Here is a 24,492-nt window from a genome sequence, read left to right as displayed (position 1 = left end):
CTCCGAGCATCCCTGCCAGCCTTTCCCGGAGCAGCGGGGAGGAGGATGCTCCCCCGACTACGTACCGTGAGGACTGAGCCAGGAGCGGCGGAGCGCTGGGATTGACCCGCACGACCCAACCTGCCGGGGCAGATGCGGGAGGTTCGGCTCAGCCCCGGCGGGCAGCGCGCTGCGGCCGCTGACGCACAGCCTGCATCTTAACTCTTCCCCCGGGGAACGTCCTGAAGTTTGGGAAGAGCCGTGCCAGGAGATTTATAGGCTGGTGGATGGCTCGGCGCACACGGAGCCCCGCACGGCGCCGGGGGGAGCGAGCAGAGCCCGGCTCGCCGCTCCGCGGGCACGGGGGCTGCTCCTCGCTCTTGGCTGGGGTTTTGTTCAGTCCACTGATAAGGCAGAGGTTTCCAGGGTCGTGTTCGTTCCCCCAGGCTGGGATCTTGCTGGCAGCAGTGGGTAGGGAAGAGGCTCCAGGGCGGCGAGAGGGTTTTGCCCCGGCAAGGCAGTCACCAGGAGCCCCGAGGTCACCCCGCTCGGGTGTGAGCTGAGCAGATGGCAGAGATGGCTCTTTCTGGGGATGGCTGGGAGGGGACCTGGTGACCACGTGTGTGCCTGGGCCAGCAGCTTTCTCTGTTTAGAGATGAAGCCACTTTCTGGCTTGGGAGCTGCCACCTGCTCATTCCCCAAGGACATGTCATAGCCCATGGGGGCTCTGCCCATGGTCCCACCACTGACCCGGGCTGGCAGTGCCCAACCAGGGCCATCTCAGGGGAAAAGAGCCTCAGTGGGCTGTGCTCCCTGCACTGTGTCTGGGAGTCTGTCCCCAGGGAGGGGAAGTGGCTCCAGCAGTCTGAAAGCCATGGACTATCCCCTGGTGTCAAGTGTTTCCCTACAACATCCCACACAGTCACAGTGCCAGGGGGCAACTGAGTTGTTGCAGGTCACAAAGATGCCTGTTTGGCTGCAAGGGCTGCTTGCAACGCCCATCACATCTTCCTCCCACTGTGCTCAGAGCCAGCGTGGGTGGCCACGTGTGAGTTGCAGCAAGGCTTGCTGCCATCATCCCCCTGGGCCACAGTGCCTCAGGTCAGCAAGGTGTTCACCCTGCACTTCCCTGGCCTGGCTTCACCAGGCACAGGTGGGTTTGGAGCCAGGATTTGGCTCTTCAGTTGAATGAAGAGGAGCACCAAGGCCGAAGTCCCTCTCCTGAGCTGGCGGGAGCCGTGGAGATGGAGCCACAGAGCTCAGACCAGCTCAGCTTCACCTCTCAGCACCAGGCCACACCAAAGGACCAGGCACCTCTCTGCAGGTGCCGGGCAAAGTGCCCTCCCCAGTTTGCCAGTGCTGCTGACAGCCCTGTTTCATGTTCATGAATGCAGACAGGAGTGCCAGCTCCAGGGGCCGGCTGCAGGACAGCCCTTGGTGCTGCACAGGGTGGCACACACTGGGGCTGCCTCCCTCTGCTCAACCCCAGCTATCAAATCTCTCATTAGTGAGGCTGGTCAAGGCAGTTTCATTCCCAGCAGATTAAAAAGGCAGATGAGGACATGCAGCAGTGAATGCCTGAACTGGGCAGACTGGGAGGTGCAGCCACTGCCAAGTGCACACCGAGGCAGGCAGGGCTCTTGGGGCTGTGTCGTGGAGAGGGTGGCTTTCTAGGGATTTATTATTTCACAAAAGACAGAGCCTTGAGCAGCAAATGCTCATCCAGCCCTGGGAACTGCAAAGCTTTTCCTCTGGGATTTTTTTTTGGAGTTTTTTGTCTCCCTGGGGCTCGGGGAGAGCGAACCCAGCACAGCTCCCAGTGCCACGCAGCAGCCGAGGCTCTGCGCAGGGGCAAGGCGAGGGTTTCGTCTTGGGTGCAGGTTGAAAGCACTGCTTAATCAGCACTCCGCGAGACAATCCAAATTCCAGGAACTGGAAGGGGTTTGTGTCCCTGCCAGGCGTAATATCCTGCAGCCCAGACTGGCCCAGCTGCCAAAGCACACGGTATCTGCAGCGAGGACCTCGCTGGGAGCCAAGAAGCACACGCATTCAGCTGGATACAGCAGCAGCACCGGCAAATTCCCGTTTTAATGAGCACTGGAGGGGGGGAACAAAAGAGATAAATCACTGGGTTCAAGCACTCTCTTGGCAGAGACGCCCACTGATGCTTTTATGACCGACAGACACAGCAGCTCACTCCAGAATAAGCCCATAATGGGGCTGGCAGGATTTCTCTCTCATGTTTGTTTGTCCCATCTGCTGGCTTTGGGCATCACCCATCTCGTGTCAAGGTGGCAGACAGTGTCATAAGCCCACACAGGACTGAGCAGGGCTTTGCCCTTTGCTGAGGGTCAGAGTCTTCGGTGCTGTCTGAGCATCCTGATGCCTGGAGGAGGTTGACGTGGATTTCCACAGCAGGGAATCTTTACTTTTTTCTTTACTTGGGGTAAAGTAAAACAAAACCAAAATTCTGTCTGAGCAAAACTTTTCTCAGGTAATACACAAACTCCGTTGCTGCAGTAAAATATTTCCCTCCTGTGAACAGACAGAAAGGCTTATTTTCCATTTTCACTAAAAGTTGTTAATTCACCCCAATCCCACCTCAAAATACCACCAAGAGCTCCAGCTATGCTGGTGCCCACCCTGGTAGGGAAGGAGAGTGAGGCTTTTTATGGATTTTTGCGTTTCTGGAGCACTGTAGAAGTCTAACACATCCAGAGCTTGGTTTCTCCTAATGCATCATGAAAAGGAGATCTTCCTTCTGGCTTAGCAGCCACAAAATTTGATCTCTGTACCTTCTGATGTGAGAAAACCCGGGCTGAGCTCCTGTACATTGATTTGTGATCTCCTGGGAATGAAACAGGTTGTTGAGCTGTAACACAAATGAGATCACTCCTGAAGTCTGAGGAATTCAGAGTCATCCTTCTTGCTAATTAGGACCAGACTCTTGTAATTGCTGAATACCTTTCTGGAACCAAGATGAGCCTTGAGAAAGAGGTACTGGAAAAGTCCTGGGAGCCTTTAGTACCAGCAGAACCCTGGCTGAAAACACTGGAAGACTAATGCTTTAGTGTCATGAAGTAAAGACCACTAGTTTTGGGGTGTTAACTGAGGTGTCCATCAAGGCTAACATGATCCTACATGAATTCCCTGGTCAATAGGTGGGTGTCAGCCCCTCACCACTCCCCCCATTTCCCACGGCACTGCGATCCCACCATCAGCCAGAGTCTGCCTGGGAGGGAGCTCTGAAGGCCACTGGCTCCAGCCAGCACCAGGATATAACTGGAGCCTTTGAAAGGTGAGAGATTTTTCCACCAGCTCTAGAAATAAATGTCTCTGAAGTCAAGTGCTGTGGATGGTAGTTTCTCGCAAAGGTATTTTTTACACTAACTGGGCTAAGTTTAGAAATTCACTTAAATAACATGGAAGGTCCTCTCAGCACAATTTGGAAAATTGGTAATTTGCTGTTTGCTAACAAATTGTTGGATGTGTGATGGTCTCCCTGCACTCCACCAGGGTGGGAAGAATGTCACAGCTCAGTGGGAAGAGGGACCCATCACACCACGGGTCAGCTGAACCTGAGGTGGACCCAAACCTTGGAGCTGAACTTTAGCTGTGACCTCCTCACCAGTCACACGCTGGGTCCTCATCACCCCAGCCCCAGTGCAGACCCACAGCTTGCCCATTCAGGTGCCTACACAGGCCACAAACAGCAGCCCTGGAGACATGGTGGTGTGTGTGTGGGGGGTCACTGTGCTGCTCCCCAGAGGTGGGAAACCCATCGGCCCCACCCAGAGCTTCTGGTTGGAGCTCCTCATCCCACTGGTCTGCACGAAAGGCATCGTGTGGTATGAGCTGAGATCATTTCTCCCCTCATCATCTGGCACAGCAGGCACTACCTGTGGAGTGGCTGGGACTGCTGTGGCTCCAGCAAAGGGCTGGATCAGCTGCTGGATGGGGGCTCGCAGATCACAGCCCTGAAAGCCCAGACCCAACAGAGTGAAGTCAGGACACCCTGGCAGCCTCACCGTGTAATTTTCTTGCTTGGCCGGGGATGTGCCACAGCTTGACTGCAGCCCCTGTGTGTTCACTCCATTCCCTCTTTTTCCAAGACCAAAATTAAGATAGAAACTGAGCACCTGGCACCGGTTCACACGCTGGTTTCTCGTGGCTGCACAGGGAGGTCTTGTTCCCGTTGCTCCTCTTCTCGGGGTGGCCCCACTGCTCACGTGCCCAGGCCTGCAGCAAACACCCTCTGACCATCCCACCAGTGCACAGTTCACTGTCCCCAGCTGTAAAATGTTTTTGCTGCAGAAAAACGCTGCCAGTGTTTGCTTGTTTGGCTCAGATTAAATAACGGTGGGGCTGAAAGAGTTGCTGCTTCTCCTCCCTGGCTCTGAAGGGAGAGGGGGGATGTTTGCAGTGGTCTATCATGCCTTGGGATGTTGGGATGGGGTCTCCTGAAGGTGTTTCCTCTCCCCAGGGTCTGCCTGGGGCATGTTCAAAGGAGGATGTGGCTCAAGAGGGTGGTGACCACTCAGAGCCTGGCCAGATTTAAAAGCAGGCTCTGGTGAGCACAGGAAGGTGGGGCAGGAGGACAGATTCAGCATAAGAGCTCTCAGGGGCATCCAGAGGAGATGGAGGAGCTTTGGGCAAGAAAGATGTGCCCATACAGGCTCTGGGTGTATTAACATTTCTTTACAAGGCTGATAAACAGCAGCAGTCCAGCTCTCCCACCAGTCCTGAAGCAGAGCAAGCACCTAACAGGTGAGGTGGGGGTGAAATCCAGAAGCTTTTGATCTCCTAAGTGGCACTGAGCAAACCACTTTCCATACACGTTTTTGTGTCCATACTACCCCACTGACCACACCTGCCAGAGGGCTCTGAGGGGTGCTGTTGACCTGCCTAGCATTAGGGACAGGTCCTGCCCTTCCAGGTGAGCAGGGCAGGACTACACAGGATTCCTGAGACATTTGCCAGGTCCTGGCATTGGAGCTGAAAGCTCACTTTTAAAATCTCTCGCTCTACCTGTAAATCTTGGGACCTCTTGGCTTCTGCCTGCAGAATGTGAGGAGTTTGATGGACACTTTGAATTTCCCCTCCACTCTCCCATAAAGCTTTATTGTGAACCCTTGCCAAGAAATCTCCCTTTTCTCGTGGGACTTTTAAGTTTTCCCACGTCCAGATGGCTGGATCCAAGCCACCAGATTGCTCTCTGCCTAGACATGAGATTTCTCAGGTTTGGGCAGGGGGTTGAAGAATGAGCCGAGGCTCATCCTTCTCATCTGGTGCTCAGCTGTTTCTACTTTTTCCCTTCCCTTTTCTTATTTAAGCTGCATTTTCATGCCGTGCTGATAAGCAAGGGGAAGCCTGGGAGCGCTGGTGGGTGGTTTGGAGTCTGGGGCTGGCTGATGGGTGTCCACATTTCCCCCTCCACTGGCTGCTGCAGTACAGACAAGATGCATGGAGTGGTCCAGCAAAGCCCTCTTTCCAAAACCAACACCTGAAACCCCCGTGAGTGGGTTGGGGGGGATGTCAGAAACCAGGATTTGATGAATTCATGGAAGTGGGATATGGTGGTGTGTGTCTCCTGGCACAGGTGACTCACAGTGTTCCCCATTAAACCTGCAACAGCAGGAGGGAGATCCAGCGCGCTCTGGGGCTCTGTGATGCCCATCTGGAGTAACTGGGATGAGTAAATGGGTTATAAATGGATGGGTTATAAAGCTGCAGCAGCAGTGCTGGGAGCGGGGCTGGTTTTCTCCCCAGACGAGAAGGAGACCTTCCTGCAGTGGTGGAGAGGATGAGGTGTCTCCAGGAGTTCATGGGCCGTGCTGAGGGGAAAACCTCCAGGTCTCCTGGCCACAGTGTGCTGTGTCTGCCCAACTCCCAAAGTGGCTCAGCAAATCAACAAAGGCTCCCCTCTGTGCCTGCTGAAACCCCTCCAGCCGGCTCGCACAGATGACCGCTGAGGTGATGAGGGGGGTTAATTGACTCTGACAAATATTTACCTGTTTCTCTGGGTTGACAGAAACCTCCCTCCAGCCCCAGCTTTGAAGTGGAGTTCAAAGCCCCAGCAGCTCTGACGTCTTGGGAGGAGCGAGCTCTCCGCAGCGTGCAGAACTCTGCTCTACGGGGAGAGGAACTGCATCCCCCATCCTCCTCCTTGGGCACCTGGGGCAGTCCTGGTATTTTCCATCAGCTCACAGGGCCCTGCTCATCTCCCCACACCAAGGTAAGACCTGCTTAGCCAATTGTTTGGGGCCTACATTAAATAATCAACCCAAAGAAAGGTCTTCTTCCAGCAAAGAAGCAGAGCATGCTTCCCGTGTATTTTTTTTCCTAACCTCTGAGTGATGTCAACAGAGATTGGGCTGAGTTGCACATCTGTGGTGGGGTCATATTTTTAAAAAATAGCTTGTTTGAACTGTGCAAATAAACACTTGTGAAAAGAATCCTGTTTCTTTACGTGAAGTTGGTAAATGCTCTGATTTTAGTTAAAGCACTAGGACTTGGCTTTAATTTTATTTTTCACCAGACTTAGAGCTAAAGGAGGAAAAAAATGTTGTGTATTCTCAGAACAGATAGAGTCTAGGCAGCAGGAGCACAGCCTTCTTCACCTACCTCCTCCTCCTCCTCCTCCTCCTCCTCCTCCTCCTTGGGTTGTTGGTGCCAGGGGGTGGTCTCTGTGCGCTGTTGACCACCCTCAGACCTTCCTTGCACTTGGTAGGATGTAGCCTGGATCTCTGCATTTTGGGAGATGCTCAGACTGGGATTTGCTGAAAGGTGAGAGCAGCCAGTCTGGTCCACTCACACTGAGAGACTGGGCCAGACCATAATGAACCAGTAATGGTCCTGCCAACCCCTCGTGCCTGGCAGCAAAATGTCATGAGATGCCTTGGAGAAGGTAAAGAAGCTGCCAAACAAGCACTTCAGGCTTAATCTGATGTTTGGGAGCAGTTTTGCTATTCCTGGTGCTCCCAAACTCCTGCAGAAGATAAAGGGACGAGTCCTGGCTGGGAAAAAGTGTGATAAACTGGGGCCCAGGCAAATTCATTCTTCCTGAGGCAAATTCATTCCCTCCCTGCCCCAACCCTGGGGATGGCTGAGCTAGGTATTGCTCAGCACACTTCACACTCACCTCACTGTCTTTCTGCCTGTCTTGGCTTTCAGATGACACCCATAAACTCCACTGCCTGGGGCATCTTGTTTCTTCTGCCGAAGGTTGAGATGTGGTGAAAGAGCATGGCAAGGTGAGCCGGGGTGTTGAGTGGTCATTATGGTCAGGACAGATCCAAATCCCACTTCCAGCCAACACTTTTAACATTATCCAAGCCAGTAAAGCACAGAATAAATGTTATGTGCGTGTATATTTTAGTTTTACACTTAAATATTTGTAATTACATGTTGGACTGAAAGAGCCACAGCTCATGTTTTGTGTCTGGCTGTACCAGGCACCCAGCCAAGAAACCAGGACTGTGAACTGTGGGGCTGCAGTTCATCACCACAAAGTCACTTCCAAATTTTACACCTGAGTACATGACTCTGAGTCTTCCCTGCAAATATATGAGCTAAAAATGCACCACTAAGGTCTGCAAAGTTCATATTTCTGAATCTGAATTAATAAGCACAGACCGTTTCTGTCCCATATTTGATCACTTGCAATAAGTGGCAGTTTCTTCATCTAAAAAAAGGGCAGTGTTTTGGTACAGCGGCTCAAGGGCCACCCAGCAAAGGATTTTGTGGAAATTGTTGTCAAGTTTTAGGTGTTCATTTATGTAGGACTGACAATCCTTACAGAAAGGGGATAAACAACCAATAGTGCTTTTGGTACGTGGGCAACAGAAAGGTTAGTTGGTCTGGGCAGGAGTTAACTCCCAGTAACTGCTGCTGGGACAGCTCTGCCTGCTCAGCCTGCAGGGGAAAACCTGCTCAGAACCTACCCCTCAAAGACATCGGGAATCAAATTAATTCAAAAGCCCAGGTGTGGGGGGTGAGGAGTTTTTCTGGCAAACATGGAAGGTGTGAATTATACACTGCGTGAAAAAAGCGAATATTTCAGCGAGGAGCTGCAAGTGCAGCCACCACAGCTGCTCAAGGAAGTCAGGCACTTCGAGATAAACATGACTAATTAAGGCCATTTTATGCCCAAGCACATATACACTTAATCACATGAAATATGTATTTTTTCCACGTGTAATCTCATCCCCACTTCATCTGCTAAGGGGCTCCTTAATTTGTATTATAGGCAGAGTAGCTATTTCACATCTTTGTGAACTCTGCTTATTTTGAAGCTCTTCAGCCCATTTTTGCAGCCCTCTCATTTTCTCTGACAGAAACTGAGGAAGGAGGAGAACAGAACCTCTCCCGTATTCTTTTCAGGGTGTGGGGATACAGAGATTCAGGGGCTTGCCTGTGGCTGGAGAAGGAGTTTGTCAGTCACAAATGAAACCCAGCTCCCCAGAGTCCATCAGAAGACCATTCTCTCCTGTGAATTAAACCCCATCATTAGTCTGCTCTGCTGCGACCTGGCTGTGCCAAGCAAGAAATGTAAATATTTTCTAGCAGTAGGTATTAATTTGCAGCATTAATAAAGCACGAGCCACTGAAAACTGAATTGGCTCTTTCTTATGCTTTGCCCCACATCCCAAAATATTTTGATCTTTGGATATAACCACCAAACAAGCTGCAAATTCCCCTCAGCTCAGATCATACCCTTCCTATTCACCTTGGGAGAGTCAGAAAGGGAAATGTGTAACCCTGCAGAGGTTTTCAGCCGGGGCCCAGCAATGCTTCCGTCTGTACAAATTGTCTGGGGTTCATTTCCACACCTTTTTCTAAAATTCCTGGGGTTTCAGCACAAGGGAGAGACCTTTCCCATTAATGTCTTCCTTCTGTCTCTCCACTCAGCATCTCCACTGTAAATAGCACATCATCCACTCACAGGTCAACCTTGGTTCTGCCTGGACCGATGACAAGGGCATCCCTTCCCATCAGAGAGGGGCAGCAAAGATCCAGGCCACTGTGAGGGAAAGGCTGCTACGCCTCCACCCTGGGCTGCATTTCAAAGGCATCACTGACACAAGGGAACAAAGCACAATATTATTCTTTTAATCTTTTTTTTCTAAGCCGACAGTGAATAGAGAAGGCTGCGGAGCTCAAACCACTGCGTTTGATGAAGAGCATCTCAGCAAAGGGCCAAAACTATCTTCAATTCCAGGCTTAAGCTCCCATTAGGCAAAGAAAATTCAGTCCAAATTATGCTTATGTAGCACCTCTCATGCAAACATCCCGGGATGCTCCAGGATCAAACTCAAACACGATCAATCATGGAGATGTGAGCAGAATCCACCAAGGAAAACAGAGAGCAGGGGGGAGGCTCGGCAGGAATGAGCAGCACAGCTGCTGTGAGGCCCTGGCTCCCCCAGGGAAGGGCTGGGGGCTGCAGGGCGTGCAGGGATGGGTGAGCAGGTGCCAGAGGGCTGTGGGAATTGCTGTGAGGCAGCAGGACAAGCTGGGAAGAAAGCAGGTGGATCCCAATGGGCTGCTGGTAGAGGGGTAAGTCATCCCCACCGAGTGTGTGGACGCAGGCCAGTGCTCATGGCAGCAAATACACAGCCCGAATGTAGAGATTTACCCTAAATCTGCAGAACACCTGGACCCAGCTGAGCTCTGCCCACTGCCCTTGTGAGAATCGGTGATTTACAGAGATAATCCTCAGACATTTCAAGCTGGGCTGGGGGTAGACACATTTCCAGCCCGTGCCATCAACTCTATTCATCTGAAACAGGTGCCAAGCTTACGAAATCCTCCCGGCGTGTGGCAGACACCACAACACGCCTCATTAGCAGCCAGCTGAGCAGCTCCCACCTCCAGCGCCGGCACTGCAAACAGTCTGGGGATCACAGGCCCAAACCTGGGAGGCAAGGTTTCAAAGGCAGAGGGGATTTAGGCAGACAATGAGGGACTCTGTGAAACCTGCTCCCAGCCCCTCTCATCCCCGCTCGTCTGAGTGAGCGCAGCTGCCTGTCGTCTCTCATTCGGGGTGCAGTGCCGGGGCTGCCTTATTAAAAACAACGTCTAATAAATTGCCAAATGCCATTTACCCTGAATAACCCCCTGAGTTTGAGACTCCCCGTATCTGCTGGGGCTGCTTTGATCTGCCCTCTCAGCCCAGATGTTGTCATAGATTCGCTGACGGTGATGGCGAAACCGCTTTGAAATGCGCTCTGGCAAGAAATACTTTCCCATCCCGTCTCAGATGGGGCCTGCTTTTTTTCCCCCTCGCTCTCACATTTTTCTTACTAAGGCCATTGGGATGAATAAAGGCTCTTTGTTCGCTGAGCCATTTCTCTGCTTGCTGGTGCTTTTTTTTTTTATATTTTAAAAACTAAGCTGAAATGACAGCAGCAGAGGTTCAGTAGATGAAATGGGTCTCAAATACCACAGTGACGGCCAGCGCTTGGACACCACTTTCAGCCATAAATATGGACAGTGAAAAGGCGTGGGAGCCTTAACAGCTCCAGAAATACTTTCTCCCTCTCTCTTAAGCCCCAGGAAAAATTAAAATAATTCTACTGAATGAGAAAAATCTCAGATTTCCTCTTGAGTATCATGGTTATCACCTCCTTTTCAGAGGTGCTGGCACCCCACTTAGAGGTAGGCACAGCATCATTGTGTTCCACCAAAAACTGTTACATTTGTTCTTTATTTTATCTTGTTTGGGTACACAGAGCTTAGTTTACATCCTCTTAGCTTGAGTACATCCTTATCAAATCCTCCAAGACTTTTCTAAGATTATGGTTTTCCTTTGTTGGGCATTTCGGGATACTGTGAGTAAAGTTTCTATTCCTCCTATCTATCTATCTATCTATCTATCTATCTATCTATCTATCTATCTATCTATCTATCTATCTATCTATCTATCTATCTACCTAAATGAAACACTGGCTCTTACTATGTGGGACTTTGTATTAGTCTTAACTCACTGGGATATTAATGTAAAACACATTGAGAGGCCTTAAAGGGCATCCCTTCAATGTGATCTCGTACTGATACATTTGAGGGGTGTTTTCCATCGGTCCAGCACACCAGTCACGTGGCTCTAGCCTTCAGAGCCTCAGTGAGAGTTGCTAACACTGAAACTCTGGGGTCCTGTTCAAAACTTCTTGGATGTTTAATGCCACTTCACTCAGGAGCAGAATCCGCGCTTCAAATCAGCGGTTAAAGTTTGTATTTTGGTTGTTTTTAAGACATTCACTACGAAAACGCTGCAGTGCCGTTAGGAACGAGCCCTTGGCGAGCTTTTGCCGCTTTGTGAAGGAACAAATGCTTAGACTTTGGCGCCTGAACGGGAGTTCAGTTACTCTGACCTGCATATATAATTCTGCATATATCTAAATACATAATCATCACCGTGGCTGGGCTTCGCGAACGAAGATTTGCGAAGGGCTCTACCCACGCTCGCTACAAGCGCGCTGATGGCTGAAAAGGCCAGTGCGAGACGGGCAAGTCCGGTTGCAGAAGGCGCAGCAGAAAGACTCCCCAGGCGGTATCGACGAGACGCGACTCTTTCTGCGCTGTCTTTTCCCCTCGAGAGTGATCAAATAAATATATAAATATAATATATAAATATATAAGTCATCTGTATAATATCTAAATTATATACATGATATAAATATAATATAATTATATATTTAGATAGATAGATAGATATTCTTTGGAGCATCTCTTCGTGCTCTGCTCCGCGGGGACAACCGCGCCGGGCGCTGCCGGCGGGGGCCGGGCGGGGGCGCCCGCGGGGCGGCAGCGGGGGCGGTACCGGGAGGGCCGTACCGGGGGGTGTTCCGGGGGGTGTTCCGGGGGAGGCGGTACCGGGGCGGTACCGGGGGGGTGTTCCGGGGGTTGTTCCGGGGGGGAGGCGGTACCGGCGGAGCCGCGGCCCGGGCGGACCCGCCATGGAGCGGCTGGAGCGCTGCGGGCGGTGGCTGCGGGCCGCGCTGGCCGGGGGCCGGGTGCGCCGCCGCCTGCCCGCCGCCCTCCTCGCCATCGCCCTGCTCGGCTCCGCGCTCAAGGACGGCGACCTGGTGCCCGACACGCCGCTGAGGAACAAGCGCAACCCGCTCAACGTGTGAGGAGGAGCGGGCGGGGGGAGCCTCGGGGGGGGCCTGGGGAGGGGTCCGGGAGGGACCCGGGGGCTGGGCCCGGCCCGCGCTGGGTCGGGGCTGTGAGGGGGGAATAGTGCTTTAGATGTGTATTTCTGTGCTTTAAACATGTGTCTGTCCTTTAAACGTGTGTCCCTGTCCTTTAAACGTGTGTCTCTGCCTTTTAAATGGATGCCTCTGTGCTTCGAATGGATGTGCCTGGGCTTTTAAACGGGCCTTTCAGTGCTTCGAGTGGATGTCTCTGTGCTTGGAGTGGATGTCTCTGTGCTTCGGGTGAGGGTCTCTGGGCTTTAAACGAGTGTTTTCTCGTGGTTCGGGTGGGTGTTCCCCGTGAGATCTTGACTGGGAGGTTTCAGCACCTCGGGGGTTTCCGCTCGGTTTTTATTGGAAAGAGTGGGGGGGGGAGAAGGATTTTTTTTTTTTTTTTTTTTTGAGTGAACTGGTTGTTACTGAACTGATCTGTAGAGAAAATGGTTTTCTGAGCTGCGGAAAACAAGTCTTTTAAAATAATAGGATCGTAGAATGTGCTGAGTTGGAAGGGACCCACCAAGGATCACCGAGTCCCATTCCTGGCCCTGCACAGGGCACTCCAGCAATCCCACCGTGTGCCTGAGAGCGATGTCCAAACACTCCTGGAGCTCTGGCAGCCCTGGGACCGTGCCTGCTCAGTGCCCGAGCACCCCCTTTAGCATCTTTCCTAGAAGCGGAGTGACTGCCATCCTCTTTTAGCACTTGGGCAGTGGCTTAACTGGCTTAGTCATTCTGCAAAAACACGTTTGAACATTTTGGAAGGGCAGGAGGAAGTGATGAGCTGGGCCAGAGCACGTGCGCCGTACCTTCTACAGGTCAGAGAGTGAAGCTAAAATTGCTCTTCTCGCCTGTGACTTGGGGAGTTTTGTACTTTATTGATTCAGATTTGTCATTTGGTGACATGTAGGAGAGGAGCTGCTTTTAGTGTGATTGAAAGAGCATTGACAGGAACACTTAGAGAAATTGATCTTGCAGTAAAGGCATGCTATGGTTCAGTTCTCCCTCTTAAACAGAGGGAGGTGATTGGCACTGACAGTTCCTGAAGGAAGTTTTTATCTCTACAAATTACTTGCCCTGCTGGTTTGTCAGCAATAAAGTTGAAAGTAAAGCCTTTTTAGCTTTTAAATAAAATGGGGATTTTATTTTCAATTACTGTTCCATGGTACATCATTTGTTGCTTTTCAAGATTTTACAGGCATCACAGCAAAAATTTTCAAGGCAGAGGGTGAATTTAAGAGATGGAAGGATTTGTGTAAGCCAAGGGAAGGCTCTCATCAGCTGAGAGGACAGCAAAGGAACATTGTGCTGCTTCATTTATTTATAAGGACATGAGGGGAGGAAAAGCTTCATGGGCTGATTAGGGGAAAAGAGCCAGCCCTTCTGGCTGTCTCAGTGTTAAGAGGCTGAGGTTCTGAAGGGCTTTGGAAGCAAAGAGAATTGAGACGGAGGAAGGGTCACTGTGGTCAGGGTGGCAAGCTAAAAATACATCCTTTGGAGCTGCAGTTTGAGTAGGGCAGAGTTGAGCAGGTTTGTGGGGTCAAAGTGATTGCAAAACTGAACCGCCAAGTCTGCTGCACCGAACGAGGGCTCCGGGGCCGGGGGAACGCTGCCTGGGGAAGGAGGACCTGGCCGAGGAAGTGTTCAGGTGTTGGGCCTCGGGGAAGTCCTGGGGAGAGGGTTAAGCTTTTAGCTAGGCTGTACTTTGAGGGGAGGGCACGAGTGTCTAGCTCAGATGGTTCTGAACGCTGTTTCAGAATCTGAACGCTGATGGTTCTCGAAAACTCGAAGCACCAGCTCCCACCGTGGCTGCTGCGAAGCTCCGCTCGCGCTCGTTTCACACGTGCTTGTTTCACTTTGGCTTTTTTTTCTCCGGCAGATACTTCGTGAAGGTGGCCTGGGCTTGGACCCTGTGGCTGCTGCTGCCCTTCATCGCCCTCACCACGTACCAGCTGGCCCGGACCAAGCTGCTGTACGGGCGGGCGCGGAGCGCGCTGCTGGCGCTGCGGCGGCTGAGCGGGCTGGCCGTGGGCACGGCCGTCTGGTTCGTCTGCACCCAGCTCTTCGTGTACATCGAGAACCTCACCGGGGAGTGCTCCCTGCCCGCCAGGCCCGGGGACACCCCCCGGCTCTACGCCACCAAGCGCGAGTGCCACCAGGACAGCGGCGTCTGGAACGGCTTCGACATCTCGGGGCACTGCTTCCTGCTCTCCTACTGCGCCCTCATGATCCTGGAGGAGGTGGCCGTGCTGGAGGGCCTGTCCATGGACCACAACTCCAAGCTGCGCGTGGTGGTCAACGTGCTGTTCGTCTCCCTGTGTTTCCTCACCGTCATCTGGGTGTTCATGTTCCTCTGTACTGCCCTGTATTTCCACGACTTCAGTCAGAAGCTCCTGGGTGTGCTGATAGGTCTGTCAGGCTGGTACGGGACGTACAGGTTTTGGTACTTGAAACCCTTTTCTCCTGGACTACCTCTTCCAAATATACCTTTGAGTTCAAAGAAGTACAGCTACAGCAGATAAAGTAGGGTTTTATTTTTTTAAAATACTTTGGATTTTGCTTTCAGTACTGGAGTAGTTGAATGTAGGAACGGTTACTGTATTTCCACTGTAAGGAGGAAGGTGATGGGTTGGAGGAAACCAAATCTGTACTAGCCAGTGACTGGCAGGTGGTAATGAGCTTCTTCCTTGGGAGAAAAAAAAGTGGTACTGGAAGAGGTCTGCTTTTGATTAGGAGCTGATGACTGGCACTGTCAGCAAAGAAATCAGAAGTTGAATCTGATTCTCTCACTAATAAATGAAGGAGCAGACCCAGGGCCAACAGAGGCCTCTGCTCTTTAGGAGCTTGACTGATCTCAATTAATTCTCCCTCTTTCTTTTTGATTCACGTCAAAATATTGTGGATGATCCAAACCTCATAATTTTTTTGTAGTGTTCCTATTTATATTGCCTTATGGGAAAGCTCTAATAACGACAGTGCTGCTAAGCATTGCAAAACTATCAAGTGTTAAAGCAGTCCTGTTGTGAAACTGGAACATCTTCTGTTTTCAAGTGTTAAAAACACTAACTTGCCACAAATGCCTCATAGCTGTCTGCACCTCCTGCAGCAGAGAGTAAATCTGAGATGTAATGTCTGAAGCAGACTAAATTCATGCCTGCCTCTGAAAAGGGAACTCCTGAGAAAATAAGCCTTAACTTTCTCCTTAGGTGAAGTAGAGACAATATTTTGTGATTTTATTCTTGAGAGAAAAAAAAAAAAAACAAACAAACTCCTTCCTAAAGTTTTGCTAAAAAGTCTAGTTATGAGGATTGGGGTTTTAATTTTTAAAAAATCTAGTGAGTTGCACACTTTGCAACAACAATTTCTTTGGTTTTCTGTTCTTTCTTCTAGAAGAACAATGAAATTCTGGTGTTCTGAACAAGCTAGCTTAGCCTGCTGTTTCCCAAATAGCCTGCTTGGTTAATGAGTGAAATGCATTGCTTATCCTGGGAGCTGCAAAGCAGAGTGTGCTTGAAGCAATATTTATTCTTTCTTATCCAGCAATATCAATAAGCTACTTAATTTTGATTGCACATAAAGCTGCGGCCACTTTTGATGTGGCTGGAAACCCACTACTGAAAACACTAAAATAAAACACTACTACCAGATAATGAATAGGGGTGAGATGGGTCTATTCATCATATCAATTAGATGTTTAGCATAGTTTTTATCTTGGAAAGCTTTTGATTATTTGATAAAGGCTTATTCGTGACGCGGTTGCACAAAATGTGCTTGACAGTGATGAGCAAGACGGCCAGGGGGGTCTGTGGGCAAGGCCTGGCACCTGCACTGACCCCACAGCGGGCTTGGGGTGGCTCCAGGGTGGCTGATTGCTGAGTGCAGGGCGTGAGGCACCGCAGGTTAATCCTGGCACGTTTTGCCATCTCCACGTCTCTCTTCCAGCAGGGGAGTGGAAGCATTCGCAGTTAATGCAGCAGCGTTGGTTCCACGCTGTGTTCTGCCTCTGAGGAGAGCTGGATTCACTGCAGTTTCCTCTGAGTTCAGTGGAGCTGTGTGTCCTTAGAAAGAACAAATCACCTCTTGGAAAGAAGCTGTCCAGGGGGTTGTGTATTTTCTGTCAAGTTCCTCTTGGTTTTTGTATTAAATTGCCTTTTAAGCTGCCTCTTTGAAAATTGCACTGATTAACTCATATTGGGTTTACCTAAATTTGTTTGAACAATGCAAATTTATTTGCAGACATTCTTTTGATGTAATGTGAGCCTGCTCCCAATAGAGTTAAGATAGACCACAAGCCACTCTCACCATGAAAAAGGATTATATACCCAGAAGGTTTTCTGATTAATTTCATTAAGTTTCTATTTTAGGTTATCTTTATGTAACTTTGCTGTACAGACAAGCCCTTGGAACAGGAAATGCTGTTTGCTTAAACCAACTGACTCGCTGAAATGATGTTCATTTTCACAAATGTTTTGTGCAATCACTGTGGATGTTTTCTGTCCACTTTAACCAGTGTCATACAGATTATTTTTTTTTTTTTAATGGAAATAATGTGGGATACGGTTATTCTCGAAACTTTTATTTAAACAATGAAAGAAAAACATGTGAAAACTTTATCGGTGTTCGTGTCTTTGAGAATCTGTTTCTGATACCTGTAAAGATGCTGCTGTTGCTCTTCATTTCCCTGGATGCTCCAGCCTGCCTGTGTGTGGTTACTGAGGTGTGGGATCAGACTGACAACGATGATTCTGCACTATTTGAAAGGGTTAACAGAGGTTCTCAGGAGTGCAGGGCATAAAAAGAAGCAGAACAAAGCCAAGGCTGACTAAAGCAAGTTTCCCAATGTGGGCCTGTTACACCAAGCAGCTCATTTCGTAGAGCAAAGGGAAAGCCTAATCCAATGAAATCCATGGGAACATTCCCGTGGGCTGTGACAACGCTTAGGAGTTTGGAAATCTTGGTGTTTCTGTCAGTACCCAGAGACCATGTGCCAGCTCTTGGCTTAGAGAGTTCCCCTGAGCTCCAGACCTTTCTTTGTGCTTTTTGACAGGGTAGGAATCTGCTTCCTAAAGGTTGCAAATTTCTTGCTCTCGTATTTCCCATCCCATTTGTCTGAGTTCCTTTCCTCTCCCAAATGCACTTTTATCATTAAAATTAAAATGCAGCCTCTACAACAGAGAGAAACAGTGCTGGGAGCAGCTGGGTTTGGTGTCCTGTGCCAGAGGACACAAATCAGCTGTCAGCAGGTATCACTGATTTGTTTCACGTTCTGGTTTTTTTTTTTTTTTGGCTTTTCTGCATTAAAGTATCCCTCTTATTCCCACAGAGCTGTATTTGTGTGTCTGTAGAATTGCTTAGGGAGTTTTTGTCTCCCAAGACCTTAGTAGCATATTATTTATTTCAACATCTGTCTGCTAATTTTTCCCTGCCTGTGTTTGGCCCGTTTTTGGGCTCTGTTTCACAATTCTTTCGCAGAAGCAGCAGCTGGCCTGGCTGAGGTGGGCAAGGCAAGTCTTGGTGCCTCAAACATTTTACTCTGCTGGGAACAGCAAGGAGAGGAGTCTTGGTTGGAGCACAGTGGGCTGGGTAACTGGCTTAGGATTCATTTCACTCTTCACTTACCTGGGACTCTTTCAAGTGTTTGCATCACTGGAGGCAAGACCAGCAAACAGGAAAGTCGAGGTCTTTCGCAAGAGCCACGTGAGCAGTTCAGGCTTCAAACACACCTGAGCCCAGGGTTTGATTCTTCCCCAAAGTCTTTGTTCAGAGCAAGCTCGGTCCATGAACTCCCTGCTGGTGCTAAATGGTGTTCCTGGTTTGCCAGTTTATTTGTGTGTGCTGAGACTTGGGTTGTGGGTGGCTGCAAAAGGAAAAGAATCCTGTTTTCTGTCCTGGTGTGTGGCAGTTGGTGAGAGTGAGAAACACCCAGTCATGCCCTGAGGTGCACTTTAATGGGAAAACCTGTAAGGGCTGCTGGGGTAGATTAAACATGCGGAAAATCAGTCTCTAGCTGTGAGCACAAGTCTGTGGTCACTTCCCTCAGTGAAACAGTATCTGATTTTTCCACTGTAGCCTAAAGTAAATCCCTGCAGCTCCTCTGCACTCGGCCTTTTCCAGCTCTTTGATCAGCCTGTGTTTATCTCCATTTGCTCAGGATCCTGTTTCCTGGGATTATTTCCTTTCAGAGCTTCATCTCTCCTCCTGGAGCACAGATTAGCAATAAATGCTCTTCCCCTCTGCTTGATGTGTACTCTCTCTTGGTGTTTTGCCTTTCCCTTCTTTTAAGTGTTTTGACAAAGCTCAAGATGAAAGCAATTAATAGAAGCGAAGAAAGGCTGTTGTGACTCTGAACTGATGTGCAGCTGCTGTTAAACAGAGCTGGTCTGTCGCTGGGACGGTGTTTACCTGGAAAATAGTGCGTGCTTCATTTATTGAAGCACAACTACACCTCGTGTGCTTGAGCTTGGGGAGGGAAAGAGGGTAATGTGACAGTAGAGCTTGTACACTGGTAGAGTTACCATAGTCACTGCTCTCCAGTAAAGGGTGGTTTCACCAAGTGTTTAGGAGTAAGTTATTAACTTGAATATGGGAAAGAGTACCTTAGTGCTTAAATGAAGTGTGGAATGAGAGCATAAAGGTTACAAACTGGAAAAGCACAAATGCAAGTGACTCTCAGGGCTGAGTGCAGTCCATGAAATATCAGCCAATTATGTAATTGTGACATTTAGTCTGAAAGATTATTTATATTTAAGCTGCCTCCTGCCCCGTCACAAAACACAGGCAAGGCCACGGGCATTCAGAACAGGCTGAATAAGTTCTCTGTAAAGATTTGGGACTAGAACATGGCACAGAAATGAAGAAGTAGGTGAAGAGCTTTGCCAGCCTTTCAGGAGGGTTGGATATCACGGGAAAGCATCACTCAAAAACCCCACCCTTTTCCAGACAGGGTGTCCAAGGGCAGAAGATCTACAGCTGTGCTGAGGATCTCCCCAGTGGTGAAGGCTGAAGACAGGAAAGCGTGGAACAAGAAGAAATACAAATGAGGATTATTTCTCCAAAGCCTTTTCCCCCTGTCCAGTCTGGGTTGATTTTTTTGCAGCTTTGGGCCGCGTGTTCCGCGTTTAATCCGTGGGAAGCAGGGCCGGTGCCAGAGCAATAACGAGGCGCATCCTCAAGGTAAATGTCAGCTCTTCTGAAGTGCCTTCCCTGATCCTGTGCTGCCTGCAGAGCCTTCCCCAGCCCGTGGGGACTGTGCTGGGAGGTTGCACGAGGCATGAATTGCTTTTTAGAAGAATGGGGGTGATACAGGTTTGAGGGGTTTATGTTTTTTTTTCCTGTTGATTGCCTTGATTTGGAAGTTTAGAGAAAAAAATTATACCAGTTTTTTTTTGTTTGGTTTGGTTTGGTTTGGTGTTTTTGGTTTTGTTGGTGGTTTTTTTGTGTGTTTTTGTTTTTGTTTTGTTTATTTTGTTTCCTGGGGATCTCTGTTTGTTTGTTTTCAGACTTTTTTGTTTGTTTTTTCTTTTGTGGCCAGGCATCCTCTCTATTGCTCTTGTGTAGCGGTTGGCTCCAAGGGCAAGGAATGGAAAGAAATTGCTTTCAGCAAGCAAAAATAGAGTATTCAGGAGGGTGGTGGTGGAGTGACACGACCTTGGGATGTAAAGAGCATGTGCAAAACAGCACTTAACTATGCAGGATACTTGGTTCTGTGTCAAGAACTGCCTGCAGCATTACACAGCACCCTCAAACCTGGTTACACTCTGTTCTGATTGCAAAGTAGCTTTATTTGGATAACTCTCCTGGAGCTAAAAAGGATTTAGGTCGCTGGAGAGATGAGGTGCTGGTAGGAAAGGGCTGAGGCAGGAGGCAACGAAAGTAGGGGGGTGGATGGTGTTATTTTTAAAGAAATCTTTTCTAAGCCATTGATCTGTGCTGTTTGATAAGAGGTTTTCAGCAAGATCCCATCTCCTTCATTTCTTAGCAATTCATCCTCAGAAGGTGGAAATGGGAGGTGCTGTGTCCACTGATGCAGAACTCGACAGCCCATGGGCCCCTGACAACAGAAACATCTCTGAAGGTGGTCACTGTGACAGGAGAGTGACACCAGGGGCTGCAGGAGACAGGAAAGGGGTAGCACAGACCAGAGGGGTAAAGAAAAACGGGGCTGAAACTAGGTCACTGTGCAGAGGGGGCCAAAGGAAAAAGAAAAGGAAGAAGAAAACCTGCTGTGAGCTCCCAAGGAGTGGGTGGAGGTTGACACTCGGCTCACCGATGCTCTTCAGCACCGAAGTGACGTGGAAACAGCAACAATCTGCTCTCTGCAGGTAGAGCCTGGCCAGCAGCACAGCACCCACAGCTGCTGCAGGGATGGACACCTGTGTTCTGACAGAGCAGTTCTGCACCCACGTTATTTATGGCAGTTCTGGCATTCCTGCCCTCACTGGGAGCTGCTCGGTGCAGGCTGGTTTCTCTCTGTTTAATCCTTCAGAGGAAAGTGTGTTAAAAGGAGAAGGAAAGGCAGTGATAGTGAACATGTCATCTGGGCACATCTGGGGATCAGCCTGAGGGGAAAACCAGGAAATGTGTCTGTCATGAATGTGCTTTATCTGAGATTCAAATTCCCGTGTGGTTTCGCTGCTGTTTATTGCTTTATTTTCAGAATTAGAATGGCTTGGTGTGAAACCTCTTCAATTTGTCCACCGAGGCCCTGCTTGGGGAATTCCTGCAGGGGTACAAATCTGTTCCTGTTCTCCACATTCACAGATGTTTTCAGTCTCATTCATACCTGTGGGTTTGAGCTTTTCTCTGCAGGCTGGATGGGATGGGATGGGATGGGATGGGATGGGATGGGATGGGATGGGATGGGATGGGATGGGGAGGACTGGGAACTTTATTCTGTCCCACCATGGCAGAAGGAGCTTTTTCTTCTAAAGACTTATGTAGCAGGAACAACTTTGCTGATGGTGTGAACAGCTGTGAAATTGCCCTTTTATCCTCTGCTATGCCACAAGGAAGTGCAGGTAGGGGCTTACCGTAACTGGCTCCTAGGTCTGCACATGATTTACTGGTTCTTTGGTTATTTAATTTTTAATCTCATATTAACATATTTTATATTATCCCCCCCAAAATACTATTTTAATTATACCTCATATTATTTTAATCCCATATGCCTTTCTGAAGCCTGAGAAATTGAGCTGCTGTCATTGCCTGCATTGTGGATCCAGTCTGGGTGGTTTTGGCTTTGATCTTAATGACAGCACTGAGTGTCACCAAACACAACCTGAGGTTAAATATTTTCACAAGCTTTAATGTTTTCTGCCTGCCTTCCTTATGTGGGGAAATCCTTCATTTATTTTCACAGCAGAAAGGAAGTTTTCCCTCACAGGGAATTTGAAGGATGACAATTTGCTTGGGTAAATAAGTACACCCGGGGTAAAGCCTAAGAAGGACCCTGGCTGGGTTGGGATCAGGCGCACAGAAGGGTTTGGTGCAGGATGCAGTGGGAGCCGTTCCCTCTGGTGTCTGAAATACAAAATAGCACCTCTGAGGTGCTTCACCTTCCAGCCTCACCCCCTGAGCGCTGCTGTCACCCCACACCTCCCTGAGAGCAAAGCAGGAAGCCCTGCAGGGAGAAAACAGATTTTTGCCATCATCTCCGTATTTCTGCGTACAGAACATGCCCTGGGCAGCGACTGATGGGCCAGGGCCTGGCTCATGGCCAGGTGGGGTGGTGGGCTCCCCTCTGCAGTGGAACTAGAGCAGAGAAGGTCCGATTAGGCTGAGATCAGCTAGAGCAAGGCCAGCTTTTGCTGATGACAGCCTGTGATCACCACAGGGCTGCTTTATAGCGACTGGCTAATCTGGATGGATGGAGGTGCTGACATTCCTCTCCCCCACGCTTCAGCAGGGTCTTGTACATCAATCCAGCCTCTGCCTGCCACAGTAATTGTCTTTTATTGCTCTCACAGATTGCTTTTCCCTGGAGCAAAGTCCTGCTACTTTTTCATTACTGGGGTGACAGGGAGTGGCACCGATTTTCGCTTTCTTTTTAGTTTGGTGCAAAACTGAGGCTTGTCAGTGACTATTCCTAGCTGAGAACCTGTAAAAAAACACCCCTCACCACAGCATCTGTGGCTTCCCAGCAGCCCCCAGTGCAGCAGGGGTGAGAGCTGTCACACACACTGATCCGAACCAACCCGTGCCCAGTTCCAGCTGCTTGGACGTGTCTGGTTTCCTTGTCACAGTTGTATCTTAACAGTGTGCTCCAAACAAAGCAAACACCTGTTTTCTCCAGTGTTTGGAGTTCTGATTTGTCCCACGATTTTAAATTTATTCTGAGGTTATAAAAAAAAAATAATAAATAAATAAAAAATTGAGGAGCAAAGTAACCAGCAGCAGTCCTGCTAAGCAGCTTCCTTCTGCCTCATTCCTGGGCTAAAATTCTGGGAGTGGAGCACGTATTTGCCCTCCTTCCCTCAGGGTTCCCTGGCCTTGTACCCCGTTAATATTCCTTTCTACACCTGGTGTGTGCATTTTATCAGCTTTTGGAGATCATCATGAAATGTGTGTGTAGGACAAGGAACAAAGGTAAGAGGGTGAAATCCTGGTCAAGGTTTCATGTCAGTGTATCTTTATAAATCCTTGAGGAAGTCAGGATCAGTTAATGGACCAAACAGGTCCCGTAGTTCATCTTGCATCTTTGAGCAAAAGGAGTGACCTCAGGTCGCCCTCTTGCTTCCCTCTTCAAAAAGAAGGAAAATAACTCTTTCTTCTGAAGTCCTTGGTACCATGAAGCAAACACTGAGTGTATTTTGGGGAATGTGTGTCTGCAGGGTTTCACTCAGCAGCCTCAGCTGCAGGTGCCGGGTGTGCATGAGCTGGTGGTGGATTAGGGTTCTCACCCACCGATTTTAAGTGCAACCCTAATCCCTGGGGGGGGAACACAGAGCCTTTGCAGCCACACAGCCTGTTGCACTCCAGAAGTATGTCAGGCCAGCCCACACAATTGTGACAAGCACAGTATAAACGTGTGTGTTTTGCACTGTCTAATCACTGTGTGCTCGTTCCTTGTAATTCCTGCCAAACATTCCCAGTTCTGTGGCTGCTGGGTTGTGTTAAAATCTCCTGGGGGAGCTTGCTGCTTTCAAATACATAAATATAACTTTTGAGTCGGAGGCAAATGCAATTCCTATTATTTCAGCCACACTTGGCACACGTTTCCCAAGCCCAGAGATGCAGCGTGGCTCGCTAGGGATCACTGGAGAAAGCCAGCCAGAGGAGACCCTAGCTGAGTGCTTACAGAAATGAGTGCCTTGGAAGAGGAATACATCCTGTTTCCACGTGAGTTTTATACCAGTGCAGTACAGGAGCCAAAGCACGAACCACCTGCACATCCTGCTGCCCCAGGACAAGAAGGATGTGGAACACATTCAGAGATGCGAGGCCGAGACTCCTCCCAAATGGTTTATTGAGGATCTCAGTTTCCAAAGCATGAGTAGCAGTGAGGCCCGTTATTCTTTCCAGCATGCAAAAGGCACAAGAAAGTCATCAAATGTGATTCTGTGCAAAGTGTCCCTAAGAAAACACACAGCGAGGAAATGACAGAGGAGAGCCCCGGATGGAAGAAAGACAAAGCTCCTTCAGGAAAGCGCTGAAAAGTTCTGAAGATGGTTGTACTTTTTTCAGAGTCCACAATATGCTCAGTCGGTGAGAGATGCTTTGCAAATCCGTGAAGGACAACTCAAGAGACAGAGCCAAAAAGGCTTAAACCGATAGTCTCCTTCATGTGCCAAAATCCAGGATGGAAGTCAAAACGATTTATCTCAAGGAAAAAAAAAAAAAAAGTGCGGCAGTTAAAAGACAGACATTAAATTCCTTAAAAAAAATAAATAAATAAATTAAAAAAAATCCCACCGAGACCAGACGTAGAAAGTGGATACATTCTGAGAGCAGCTCGATAAAAAAATATTCCTTTTGGTGAAAAGAACTTTAAAAATGGATACTTGAAGAACGGAAATCCACCTTGAGCGTGACCCTGCTCCCGGGAGAGCCCCCGAGCACGACAATGCAGCGCCTTGAAAGTCCCCGCTCCCCGCACGTGTGAGATGTGGCCGGTGAACAACTGGGAAACACAAACGTAGAGGACCAATTATCCAAGTCCCGTTAGTCAACTTGGGTGCTGGGAAGCTTCCTGGGATTCCTGTCTCTCCCGCTGGAGCCAGCTGGTGCTGGAGGCGGCGCCGCTTCCCAGTGGGCTCGTGAACCCCTGAGCCTCTCACTGGAGTTGAACACTTAAACCTAAAAAAAGGCATTTACAAGTTGACAC

The 24,492-nt window shown here is 49.3% G+C and overlaps 1 protein-coding gene across 1 annotated transcript; it reads left to right on the top strand.

Moving 5' to 3' along the window:
• Positions 1 to 11,934: 11,934 nt before the first annotated feature.
• On the top strand, positions 11,935 to 15,416 carry FITM2 (fat storage inducing transmembrane protein 2). Its single transcript, XM_027898052.1, has 2 exons — positions 11,935 to 12,109; positions 14,050 to 15,416. The coding sequence occupies exons 1-2, from the start codon at positions 11,937 to 11,939 to the stop codon at positions 14,690 to 14,692; spliced, it is 816 nt and encodes a 271-aa protein (XP_027753853.1). The 5' UTR covers positions 11,935 to 11,936; the 3' UTR covers positions 14,693 to 15,416.
• Positions 15,417 to 24,492: the final 9,076 nt, after the last annotated feature.

Source organism: Empidonax traillii, unplaced genomic scaffold (assembly GCF_003031625.1).
Source record: "Empidonax traillii isolate 1590-97213 ecotype Southwest subspecies unplaced genomic scaffold, ASM303162v1 scaffold575:size619451, whole genome shotgun sequence".
In the NCBI taxonomy this organism is placed as follows: domain Eukaryota; kingdom Metazoa; phylum Chordata; class Aves; order Passeriformes; family Tyrannidae; genus Empidonax; species Empidonax traillii.
This window is presented reverse-complemented; position numbering and strand designations above follow the sequence as displayed.

Excerpts from the sequence above, each read along its gene's own strand:
- FITM2 (XM_027898052.1), top strand. The coding sequence starts at position 11,937 with ATGGAGCGGCTGGAGCGCTGCGGGCGGTGGCTGCGGGCCGCGCTGGCC. Across the intron at positions 12,110-14,049 it reads AAGCGCAACCCGCTCAACGT|ATACTTCGTGAAGGTGGCCT; the intron begins GTGAGGAGGAGC and ends TTTCTCCGGCAG.